The 11,594-nt window shown below is 33.8% G+C and overlaps 3 protein-coding genes across 3 annotated transcripts; all 3 read right to left on the bottom strand.

Moving 5' to 3' along the window:
• Positions 1–280: 280 nt before the first annotated feature.
• Positions 281–3,488, bottom strand: LOC110415356 (ATP-dependent caseinolytic (Clp) protease/crotonase family protein). Its single transcript, XM_021426981.2, has 10 exons — positions 3,109–3,488; positions 2,836–2,937; positions 2,472–2,594; positions 2,057–2,116; positions 1,774–1,870; positions 1,599–1,672; positions 1,338–1,391; positions 1,163–1,246; positions 964–1,085; positions 281–618 (listed from the first exon to the last, which is right to left on the bottom strand). The coding sequence occupies exons 1-9, from the start codon at positions 3,394–3,396 to the stop codon at positions 990–992; spliced, it is 978 nt and encodes a 325-aa protein (XP_021282656.1). The 5' UTR covers positions 3,397–3,488; the 3' UTR covers positions 281–618; positions 964–989.
• A 774-nt stretch (positions 3,489–4,262) lies between these two features.
• Positions 4,263–5,473, bottom strand: LOC110415330 (Rubber elongation factor protein (REF)). Its single transcript, XM_021426948.2, has 3 exons — positions 5,229–5,473; positions 4,898–5,122; positions 4,263–4,803 (listed from the first exon to the last, which is right to left on the bottom strand). Exons 1-3 carry the CDS (start codon positions 5,262–5,264, stop codon positions 4,336–4,338), a joined length of 729 nt encoding a protein of 242 aa, XP_021282623.1. The 5' UTR covers positions 5,265–5,473; the 3' UTR covers positions 4,263–4,335.
• Positions 5,474–8,455: 2,982 nt separating this feature from the next.
• On the bottom strand, positions 8,456–9,231 carry RALFL22 (ralf-like 22). The gene has a single exon (XM_021426879.2). The coding sequence runs from the start codon at positions 9,073–9,075 to the stop codon at positions 8,719–8,721; it is 357 nt and encodes a 118-aa protein (XP_021282554.1). The 5' UTR covers positions 9,076–9,231; the 3' UTR covers positions 8,456–8,718.
• Positions 9,232–11,594: the final 2,363 nt, after the last annotated feature.

Genomic DNA, 11,594 nt, shown 5'->3' with positions numbered 1-11,594 from the left:
ATGGGTGGTGGGTCCATTAAAACCGTTGATTACGTGAGGAGATACGATTTGGGCGACAAATCCTTGTTTAAAGATATTTTTGTAATTTTAATCCACGCTTAAGGATATTTTTGTAGTTTTAATAAACATAATTATCGATTTAAACAGAAATTATTCACAAGATATAATTTAAAAAATAAAAATATCCATAAGATACTAATATGGAGAAGTTAAAACTATAAAATGATATGAAACATGGGCCCTCCTGGTGGCTAATGATGTTAAATTAGTACGGACAGGCTTATGATAAAAGTTTAAAAGGAGAAAACTGGTTTACAACGCTAGCAAGTGGCATGGAAGGCTAAATTATCACAATCTGTAAGATTATACAGAATTTGACCACAAAACTTAAAAGGACCATTGCTCTGGTATCTTTCCTTAAATCTGTTGGTGCATCCCTGGGTTCCATCTTCATCAAGTATGCCATCGACCTGCGATCTATTCCAGTGTATCGTTAAAATTCTGCTCATAACAGGTGTGTCTCTGAATATTCAAGACTCCCGAAAAGACGACAAGGGTATTCTACCGGATTGAACTCTGTTATGGAATTTATATAGGCAGTCCAATGGGTCGAAATTTCTGCAGCACAAACAGAATTAAGCGTCTAAAAACATGGCAACAGACAAAAATGAATGGTTCAAACTACCAGCATTGTTTGACAGAGCTCTGGGAATACGAGGATAATTCTACAAAAGCATAAAATCACTGCATTCGTAATTTACATTTTTATCTCTAGTTGTTTTTATTCAATTTCAATTATCACACTAGGAAAAGCATAAATATCTTAGTGCCACTAAGCCAATCTGGTCAAAAGCAGCTCCTTCCAAACAAATGGTCTAAAACCAACATTTCACTACAGAAGCAGTGTCCCTACTCAGCCAAAGATTAGTTCTGCAAAAGCAGGGTGAAGGAGACTTCACTTACAATGACAAGCGTCCGCCACCCAAACACTAAAAGCCATCCACGACTTTGATGCCAGCATTCTTGTCCCACTCCTCTGGAGCAGCAACTTCTGCCATTACCTTTTCCTGACCACGCCAAAGGATCTGCACGCAAAACACATGCCCTCAGATAGGTATCATGAAAGATGAAATACCAAAAATTATAATTATACTGCACTCACCTTGTCAATGACCCCAAACTCTTTAGCTCTGCTAGCATCCATATAAAATGGTCTTTTCATCGCACTGGCTACCGTCTCTACTGACTAATGATATAGAAAGCAATACAATGAGTTCCTTCATTTTTGCAAATTTTATATCTAACAAAGAAGACTAACATATATTCATCACACTTACATTTCCTGTGTGCTTGGCCAGAAGTTCCACTAGTATGTCCCTGTTTATTATTACCTGCAAAACCAAATCACAGTCAGAGGGCTTCATGCTGCAATTTAGATTCATAAATTGCAATCTCTCAAAAGGCTGTGCAAGACTCAAAGAAGAGCCCAAGATGAACAATTAAAGAAAAATGCAAATCCAGATCAAATATTATTGTATCAGAGCACAAGGCCATGCTTAATTGCATTTAAATGTAAAGAACAAGAAGTTTAAACAAACCTCCTTGGCACGTATAAGAACATCACTTGCTGGCATCAGTCCAGATGATGGTATACGAGGCTGTTGGATCATAGCTGAAACAAAATATACGCCAACGCTTGAGAAGTTGTATTTTAAAGATAAGATGGAATCATAAAAATTTAGAACCACGGACAAGCAGGAAACTGCATCATACCTTTGGCATGAGGCATCATAAACCGTTTACCCTTAGTTCCTGCTGAAAGTAAAAGACAAGCCTGACCTATAGCAGCCCCAACAGCGACTGTATGTATCTGTATAAGCAACAATTACCATGTTATGAAGGAATACCAAGAAAAAATAAAAGGTTGACTAGTAAGATCATATCATTCTTGAACAAAAACAAGAAAAAACTGAGCAGAGATCCAGAGAAAAACTTAATATCCTTATTAAAATATTGCAAACGAGAGAAATTGATATCTTTTAAGAAAGAAATTTACCTCATTTTGTAAATTCATAAGTGCATCATAGATTGCAAAACCCTCAGTCTCCATTCCAACCTGTGGCATAAGCAGTTTTAAATTATGTAAATATGGACCGGAAAGAAAACACAAACATAATACAAGTGCGAATAGCAAGCAGTAGAAGCACCACCAAGGAAGAACAAAACGGTGGTGCATACAGTGTAGGGGCCATTCAGGAGCACAAAGCAGTCTAGTGTTTAACAGGATACACTAAATTTACACAACACTGCCAAAATACAACCTTTGAACACGACTTGGCTTACTTGATGTCTTATGACATCTATCAAATGATAGCAACATGTCCAGAAGCTATGGAAATACAAAATGGATTACATCTTCAACAAGACATCTCTTTATTATCAAACTTATAGGCATCATATGCAATGCTCACCGTTTCACCATCATCACGAGTTGTCCCTGTAGAATTTATGTAAAGATATATTGGTTGCTTGGGATCCATCCACTGAAGATACATCAATTCTGCAACTACGAGCTCTGTCACCGCAGGCACAAGCTGAACGATGAAAATGGTTAACCGGTCGAACAGATTAAAATAACAATGTAATAGTGTGACCAATGAACATCTCATAACTCTAGCTAAATGCAAGAACATGAAAACCCAAGACTGTAAGGATGCTAAAAAAGACGCAAAAAAATGGACGCAGTTGTCCCCCCTTGTTTCGGAATTTTTATACAATCAATTTTGAAATAAATATTAACCCCCCACCCCGCTCTTCCTTATTGAAAAGACTTACCGGCATGCCAATGTAAACTATTCTACCATGAAGAAGCAATGAAGGTAAGTCCGGCGGAGGCCTCCGCGGCCGGTGCTCATTGTATGAAACTGATCTTTCCACCTAATTCAGCCAATAAATGTTTAATTCACGTTATTTCGGTTAATCCAAATTTAATCACTAAAATTAAAAGCCTAATTTAATTAAGTTGGAAAAAGAAAGTTGTTTTAATAATTCTGATATTCAAAGGCAATTAAAAAGTTTAACCAAATATTTATCGACAATTACACTTACTTGAGCCGGAGTAGCCATGAGAGTGGGCGACTCAAACAAGTCCAAATACGGCGGCGTATCAGGATTAACCGGACGGTTAAGAAGCGTTTCTGGGGAGGAAGTGGCGACAGAAGCGAGCTTCGAGAGAAACGGGTCCTTAGGGTTTATCGGAGGCATGGGGATTTTAGCGGCGCTTTTGGAACCGAAAGCGCGGCAACTAAGCGTCAAAGCCTTCGGTCTTCGAACGGATTGGGAAGAAGCGGAGGACGGGATTGTGTAAGCCATTGGCGCGTGCAGGCAACTCGCCATGCTTTTTTTTGTGAAGTTTGAATTTTTCCCTTTTTTTTTTTTTCTCTTTTTCTGATGTGGAGTTCGACAGGAAGAAGAATGACGTTCTGTTCTTTCAGTTCAATCTGGAAACTGGGAAGTAGTAGTGGTAGTAGGGCCGGGTCGTAGATGACCCGAAAAAACCTACAATTCGGGTTTGGTTTTGGGTCTTTTTTGGGCTTCTTCTGTCACTTGGGCTTACAAGTTATATCTCTTTTTACAAATATTTTTGTAAAAAAATTATTATTTCCATCCTTAAATCCTTCTCTATATGTTTGTTTTTTTATTTTAAAGAATTAAAATAAAAAAAATTGAATTTGATATATTTTACATTTAAATTTTTAAAAAAATTACAATATAATTGTTCAATAATTTTAATATAAAAATAAAAAAATAGATGAGAAAAATGAAAAGAAATTACTTTATTCTGGATATTCAATAAAGAAAAATTAAATTAAATAAAAAGAAGGAAAGAGTATAGTTTAAAAAAAACTTATTTTACATTCCTTCTTAAATATTATAATCAACTTAAATTAATATTAAGTTAGTAATAAATACTTTATTATTATTACTATTAAAAATTATGGAGCATTAGTAGTAAACAGGGTATCTCCCATAGCATTTGGGATAATCAAAAAGTCCTTCCTTTCTCCAAATGATAGATTGAATTCAGAAAATTCAATTTTATTTTCTTAAATTTCAATATTAATTAATTAAGATTAATTGTTTTAATCGATTTTCAATATTCAAAATTTACATTTTATTTATATAAATATTAAATATATTTTCCTATAAATATTTATTATATAAAAAAGGAAAGAAAGAAAAGAGGAACACAAGGACAACAATGGAGGAAAACAGGGTTATAACTACCAATTAAACATAATCAGATTGTGCACAAACACACAGCAAAAGCAAAAATCAACTTTGGGAAAGCAGTGGCTCTGATTCAGGCTTCTCTTCACTGAACACCTTGGCGATCTTCTCAGTAGGAACCAACGGCAAATACGAGGCAACCTTGTACCCTTTCTCCGCGCTGCTAGCCACCGTCTGGTTGTACTTGTCGGTACAGTAGGCGGCGGTGGGGACGACTACGGAAGCCACCTGAGGGAAGAGAGGGAGCTGGTTCAGCTTGCGCCAGGCCGAAACAGCACATTGTTCAGCTTTGGGTTCATACTTAGCGTAAAGCCCTTTCGCTGCTGGCTCGTACTTGGTGTAGACAGATTTCGCGTACCCTGAGGCAGTGCTCACCACTCCGGCTCGCTGGACCTCGGAAGCCACGCCCCGAGCCACTCCCGGAGCCTTTTGGGCAGCCGAGAAGGCTTCGGAGGAGACCTGCTTGATGACCGGACGGACACGACGGTCGATCGAAGTCACAGATTCACCAACCTGCAATGAAACAAAAGAAGAATTCTTGAATCCCCATTGCAAATTGAAACACAACCCAAAAAATTTTTCCCAATTTCCCCATCATCACAATTACCTTGCGATCGACGAATTTAAGGAACTCAACGGGGACATCGTGGTACTTATAATAAACCGGTCGAACCACGCTCTTAACCGTTCCCTCGACGGTCTCGACGCCGGGCTTCAACGGTCCCGACCTTTCCTTAGCGTAAACGTAGAGGTTGGTGAAGCACAAAACCGCGTAGACAGCTGCTACTTGCACGAATTCCAAGTATTTCAGGCTCTGTTCTTCCTCCTTAGCCTTCAGATTTTCCATTTCCCAAAAACAAAAAACACCCAATTAAGCAAATCCCAGAAACAAAATCGAAAAATTTGATCAAAAAAAAAAGATGATTCATTTACAACACCATGTCTTGTTGAAATTTGGAATCTCCTTGAGCCATGACAGAAACGAAAAGCTGGTTTCTTTGTTTGTTGTTTTGCGGGGGCGTTGCGTTGAAAAATTGTGAGAGGAGGGAAAAAAGGGTGTTGGGTTTTATAGAAGGGGGGAGGGCAGAGGGAAGATCTAGCGCGGGCGGCGGATGAGCGGCCTCGATGAAGAAGCGGTGATGGAACGCGTTGGGTAGTTTGTTGTGATTGGTCAAAGCTGAGGTGAGGACGTCGAGGCTAAGTTAAGGTAACGTTGCTAAGGAAAGGAGCTGATTTTAATATGGAAAAAAATTAAAATAAAATAAAATAATCGTCATAATTAATAAATTTAGACAAAAATGACGTCAACCGACCAAGGATTTAGGTTTCCTGTTCAACGTTTCCAACTGCGTTATCAAACAAAAGAGAATATTCTAGGAGGTTGCTAACAATATTAAATTAAAAAATATTTATGTCTTTTAATTTTTATTTAATTATTAAAAAAACACTAAACTATCTTTATTTATACAACTAAATTTTTATTTTTAATTACATCCTAATAAAATTAACAGCAATGTTAATTGATACTTATTGTTTATATGTAATGTATTCACGTAACAACTGATGTGATTAAGTAAAAGTTTGTATGAAATATGTTACATGGATTAAAAAATATTAAATAATATTGAATTTAATGATTATCAATTTTTTATTAACATCAAGAGTGTATGAGTACGGATCGCAGGTCCAAAATAAAGTTGCAAATACTCAAAACATGGGATAAGCTAATTAGTGAAATAGTATGAAGAGGAGAAAAAATCAGAGAGTTAAAGGAAGTGAATCTCAATATAGTATTAGATCAATTCTTAATTGAATGTAAAGAAAAAATGGAAATTAGGGTTCTTAGAGAGGATTTGGTGGACAAAGAGAACATTTTGGGCCAAAAGTGACCCAAAAAGCCTTCTGAATTTTGGGCTCAAACAGGGTCATAGAGAACTTTAACCCATTGCTAGAATCACTACATCAATTATTGTCAAATGGAGTTAGCCCAAAGCCCTGATTTGCTTCATCTGACCAGGCAGTGTAGGCCTGTTGGAAATATCTCATGCTCAGGCTCTGTCACAGGCTCACCAATGGAAAAAACCTCATCCCAAGCTACAATAATGAGGCTTTATTCTTATGGACTTGACCTGCTTACAGATATGAGCCCTTTGTCAGGAATCCAAACCAAGATGCTTAGGTTCAAAATTGCAGATAAATATCAATGGTTCAACAGTCCTACAAAGTTTTCACAGCCTGCCCTCCACCTCGTTGTACCAATTTCCATAGCTCCAAGATCTTTTCATGCCAATCTCAGCTTCAGGTCATATCAAAATTTGACACCGTTTTGGAGAAGCATTGCAGGATTTTGCAGTTCGCTGTCTACTGTAAAATCATGTATGAAGAATCAAGTACGTTTTCATGCTCGAAATTTCTGTTATAGCAAATCTTGAATTAGTATAAATATTATATGTAAAATATAACAATTGACAGCATTATCACAGACAAATTTCCTTTTGTTTTTCGTTTCCCTTGGGGTTGGAAGGAGGCATTACCAAGTGTGACGGGCAATCTGGTAGGATTTAAAGACCCACCGAGACGTGTTGCTTGTCAAAGCTTTTGCTGCCAGTTTTTAAGCTTGGTCCACTGCCATGGTATGAGCCCCATTCACATTTTTATAAGCTGCCAATCTTAATTAATTTTATCTCTCTCATGGCCAACCACCAGATATAAATTATCACCCAATCATTTTATTAAGCTTCTGGGGATGATCAAAAAATAATATAAATTTTCTCTCTCATTTTGTATTGAATTCACAGTTTTACACCACAACCAGTAGCATAATACATTTAAAGAATATTCTCAAGTTTTATTTGAATTTAATCTCTTCCCCGTGCATTAGATTATTTGATATCAACATGATATATTCACGATTTTATTCTCGAAACGTTTTTTTTAAAAGATCAAACTTGGTTGACGAAGAAAATGAACTTCTCTCCGTATCAATTGAATTATAATTCCTATAAATAACTTTTTTTTAATTAATAATTAATAGGATATATTTCTCCATTATTTACACTTCCCCTTTGCATTATTATTGTTTGGAAAAGTGAAAGCAAATAAATCAATTCAAAGCCACAGACATTTTAACCAAAGGAAAGAAGAAAGATTGAAACCAACAATAAAGGCAAGGCATGAGAGAGGGACCCCTTTGGGCATATAAATTTTTTGTGTTTGGACAAAAAGGGGGTCCACTGAAAGGCTTTTGATTTGATTTCATCGCTACCTGTTAGGCTGTGATGGACCCATCATTATCAAGCTATACTCTACAAACATATGCCATTGCCACCTAAAAAATAAAAATAAAAATAAAAGAAAAACCTTCCTTTTTAAGTATTTGAATCATTCAATCATATACTTCATGTGAAGGGCTTTCAATTTTCTCTGTCTCATGCGGTTGGTTTATATATAAAGAGAGAGAGATTGTGTGCTAATCAATAAATTAAATATTTAAATACTATCATGCAATTGGATCAATTTTACTACAAGTTTGATTCACATAAATAATAGAAAATAATAATTATTTATAATTTGATTCATGACATAAAATGCAATAAAATTTACTATTATAACTTACATCCGATATTATATGGAAAAACAACATAATTATTGAAAAACAAATGAGTAGAAATCTCCCCCAAATCTGAAATGGTTAAATCCTTGTAAATATGTTTAATTCAAAAGAGATCCCTCCAATTTCCCCAACACAAAAATTCATTTTCACCTATCCTTTTCCAAGCTTTATGTTCTATTATCATGTCCTCTCAAAAACCTTTCATGGTACCATTCCTTTGCCCTTTTTCCAACCTTAAAACAACTCACATTTTCTGTATACATATTGTTTAGGATATTCCAACACTATCTAACAAAATAAATAACCCATTTTTTAACTATTTATTGTTATCTAATTTTTACAGAAATTAAGTTAAAGTTTTATTAAAATTTAATTTTTTTAAAAGAATTGAAACCATTTACAAAATACAACCCAATTATTAATCATAAAAAACATAGAAAATAAATTAATTTTTTTTATAATTGAAAAAATTACATTTCTTTAAACAATGAATAAATCATAAAATTACCCTAAGACCCAAAAAAAAAAGGAAAAGAAAAAGAGAAAGAGAACTCGAGGGGAAAAAAAGAAGTATAATAGTAGTAACAATAATCTTTTACAAGAGACATTAAAAATTAAAAATAAAAATTATAACAATAATATTTTCACCAATAACAACAAAGACCCATCCGCCATAGCCACCTCCCTATCTGCTCTTTGTGCTTTCTTCATGTATGGTAACAATCAAACCCATTCCTCCCTCCCATAAAAAAAATAAAAATAATAATAAAAAAGGTCGTAAAAAATGGAAAATGCAAAAGAAATTTAAAGAAAACTCAGCTCCTGCACCTTGTGATACGGCTGCAACCACGGCTGTAAGGGTTAGCCTGAGCTCCGGGCTGGCAATTGTAATAGGAAGCGCCACGTCGGGAACATGGCACGGTGTTCCTCTGCAGCGCACCGTAGCTGATGTATTTGGTGGTCGCCAAAATGCGCCGGCTGATCTCGGAGTCCAGCTGCAATTCTTCCCCGGCTAAGCACTCGGCTATGGAACCCTTGCATGGCGATCCGGTCGGTATCCAACCCAGAATCGGCTGGTGCTCCCCACTCGCATCGACGGTCGTTGTCGTCGCCGCCACCACCGCCGTGATGATCATGGCGCAGATCACGAGAAGCTTACAATTAACTGCCATTTGACAAATTCAAAACCTCTCAGCTCTTTGCTCTGAGTTCTGGGGTTTCCCTTCCTTTGCTTTCTGCTGTGAGTTGCTGCAGCTGTTTCTCTTTCTTTTGTTTCCTCTCTTCTCAGCCTTCTTCTGTCTGTTGGCTTTGTTTTTAATTCTCCCTGTTTGCGTTTTTAAAATAAAGGAGGGGTTAAGAGCCAGTTGGCACTTATTTGTAATATGGTCAGCATAAATGACACTGACTTTGTTATTTATTACAGATATGCCATTGATTTACTAATAGGATGGAACCCTGGTTATGCTGTCTGCTTTGGGTTACTAATAGTACTATTAAAAAATTAAAATTGATTTAAACAAAAATTTAAATAATTATATTCTCACTAAATTATTTTTTCAAATGCATTAAATTTTAATATTATATTCAAAATATTCAAAAAATAAAAGGCTTTTTTATTCATTTTATACTTAAAAGCGCATTTGACAATTGAATATAAAAAATTTTTAAAATTAACAATTGATTAAAAAATTGTGACAAAAACGAAACTTTTTGAAACAAATAACCATGGGTTTGGTTTGATTGCAATATGATTATCTTTATTAACTATAATGTGATTATGTTTTTTAAATGTTTATCTTTTTTTAATAAATATTATATATTAATTTTATCACTCACATTACAAGAAATATTAATAATTTATCATAAACATCTTTAAAATCAAAAGTATATTTTGACACTCTAAACACAAGACTAAATGAGATCTTGTATTTTTTTTTTAAAATTATGAGCTCTTGTATTTTTAAGAAGTATAAATTCGATTTACACAAGAGATTTGACTTCGAGAACAGCTTATATTGCAATATACATGTTAAGGAAAACAAAGACTAGTTTTCACGTAAAAGAAGCATTGACTTGAACAAGTAGGAACATAGGAGACAATGGCAACTTGGATATTAAAAGGAAAGCATTGGGCTAAAGCATAAGTCCAGCCCTTTTCGTTGACCGCTTGTCTCTCGCTTTCTTACACAGTTTGTTTTGGTAGAGAGAGAGAGAAGAAAACAAAATTAATGATGAAAGAAAAAGAAAGTCTAAAAAAGAAAGAGGAAAGACGGCATCCAAGGTTTAGGTTAGCATCCTTCCATTTCCAAAACTTCAGCCAAGAATCTGTTAGCCCAAGCACGTTGCTCTTTCCTAATCCTGACCACATTCCCGTTACCGTTACCGTTTGTTGCTTGTACTACTAATTTTTAGTTAAAAAAATTAATCTCAATTTGCACACTTTTCTTATAAATTTGTAATAAATATTTAAAAAAAATCAAGTTGAGCCCTTATTGATTTCAACTTTCTTACATAATGACTTATATTTCCTTATTTAAAATAAATCCCTAATTTCGAAAGAAATTATACAGTTAATTTTTTCTAATAAAATTAAGACACTCTTAAATGTAAACAAATAAAATAATTTTTCAATTAAAAGTATTTCGATAAAATTCTTTTTAAAAACAAAACTTATTCACAAAAAATTATTTTAAAAAAATAATAAAATCTTCAAAATTTAAGTAAAATTCACTTTTAAATTTTATAATATCAAGATTTTGACTTTATGATGATTTGACAGACGCTGTTGAAAGCTGTTGAGTGTTGGAGGGTTGACTACTTTTTTTTACACTTAGCACATGCGTGGCACTTAAGATGTTATGAAACATTCAAACCCTCTAACAAGACTGAGAAACGAAAATAAAAATAAAAATCAAACGTGATATCCACTTACATGTGATGAACTGATCATGTTGAACATTCAACCATATGCAACATCAGGTTTCACAAAAATATTAAAAAAAAATTAACGTGGAAAGCATGCAAGAAGTTAATTTGACAAGGCAATGATATTAATAAAAATGTTTTTATAATTAAAATATTATTTTTTAATTTATAAACATTCTTTAATTAGAATTTTTTTTTATACTTCTTACCTTTCAACTCTGAACTAAACTAAACAATTTGAATTGTTGGATCAAAATTATGTTTATTTAAGTAAAATATTATTAATTATATAAATAAATACAAATCTAACACTACTTGTTACACAACATAATACAATCAACTCATTTATTAAATAAGTTAGATTATATTTTATATGATACGATAAATTTATTTAAATATAATTAACCTATTTAAATGAATATTATTATAAACAAATCAAACAAATCATATTATATGAATTAACACGATAAAATAATTAATAAATAAATAAACTAAATATATTTAAAATATGAAAATTTCATATTTAAATTTATCAACATTTTCACATTTAAGATATAAAATATGATAACTTTAGGTCCAATTTCAGTTACATCAGTTATCATTCTCGTATTGTATTATCAAATTGTATTCAAAATGAGGAGTAATTAAAGAGCTTTTCCACTCCTACGCGCCAAGAAAAACAATTCAAAACAATGACACGAACAACGGCTACAAGAATTTTACATTTATTTATATTTTATTAACGCAAAAAAAAAAAACATATTCA

The sequence above is a fragment of the Theobroma umbraticum genome, unplaced genomic scaffold, assembly GCF_002168275.2.
Source record: "Theobroma umbraticum cultivar Fairchild unplaced genomic scaffold, ASM216827v3 scaffold_147.0, whole genome shotgun sequence".
In the NCBI taxonomy this organism is placed as follows: domain Eukaryota; kingdom Viridiplantae; phylum Streptophyta; class Magnoliopsida; order Malvales; family Malvaceae; genus Theobroma; species Theobroma umbraticum.
Note: the sequence above shows the minus strand (reverse complement) of the source record. Positions and strands in the feature narration are given on the sequence as shown.

Excerpts from the sequence above, each read along its gene's own strand:
- LOC110415356 (XM_021426981.2), bottom strand. The coding sequence starts at position 3,396 with ATGGCGAGTTGCCTGCACGCGCCAATGGCTTACACAATCCCGTCCTCC. Across the intron at positions 1,392-1,598 it reads TTCTTATACGTGCCAAGGAG|GTAATAATAAACAGGGACAT; the intron begins GTTTGTTTAAAC and ends TTGGTTTTGCAG. Across the intron at positions 1,086-1,162 it reads AGTTTGGGGTCATTGACAAG|ATCCTTTGGCGTGGTCAGGA; the intron begins GTGAGTGCAGTA and ends TTTTGCGTGCAG.
- LOC110415330 (XM_021426948.2), bottom strand. The coding sequence starts at position 5,264 with ATGGCTCAAGGAGATTCCAAATTTCAACAAGACATG. Across the intron at positions 5,123-5,228 it reads CCAAATTTCAACAAGACATG|GCTAAGGAGGAAGAACAGAG; the intron begins GTGTTGTAAATG and ends GAAAATCTGAAG. Across the intron at positions 4,804-4,897 it reads TTAAATTCGTCGATCGCAAG|GTTGGTGAATCTGTGACTTC; the intron begins GTAATTGTGATG and ends GTTTCATTGCAG.
- RALFL22 (XM_021426879.2), bottom strand. The coding sequence starts at position 9,075 with ATGGCAGTTAATTGTAAGCTTCTCGTGATCTGCGCCATGATCATCACG.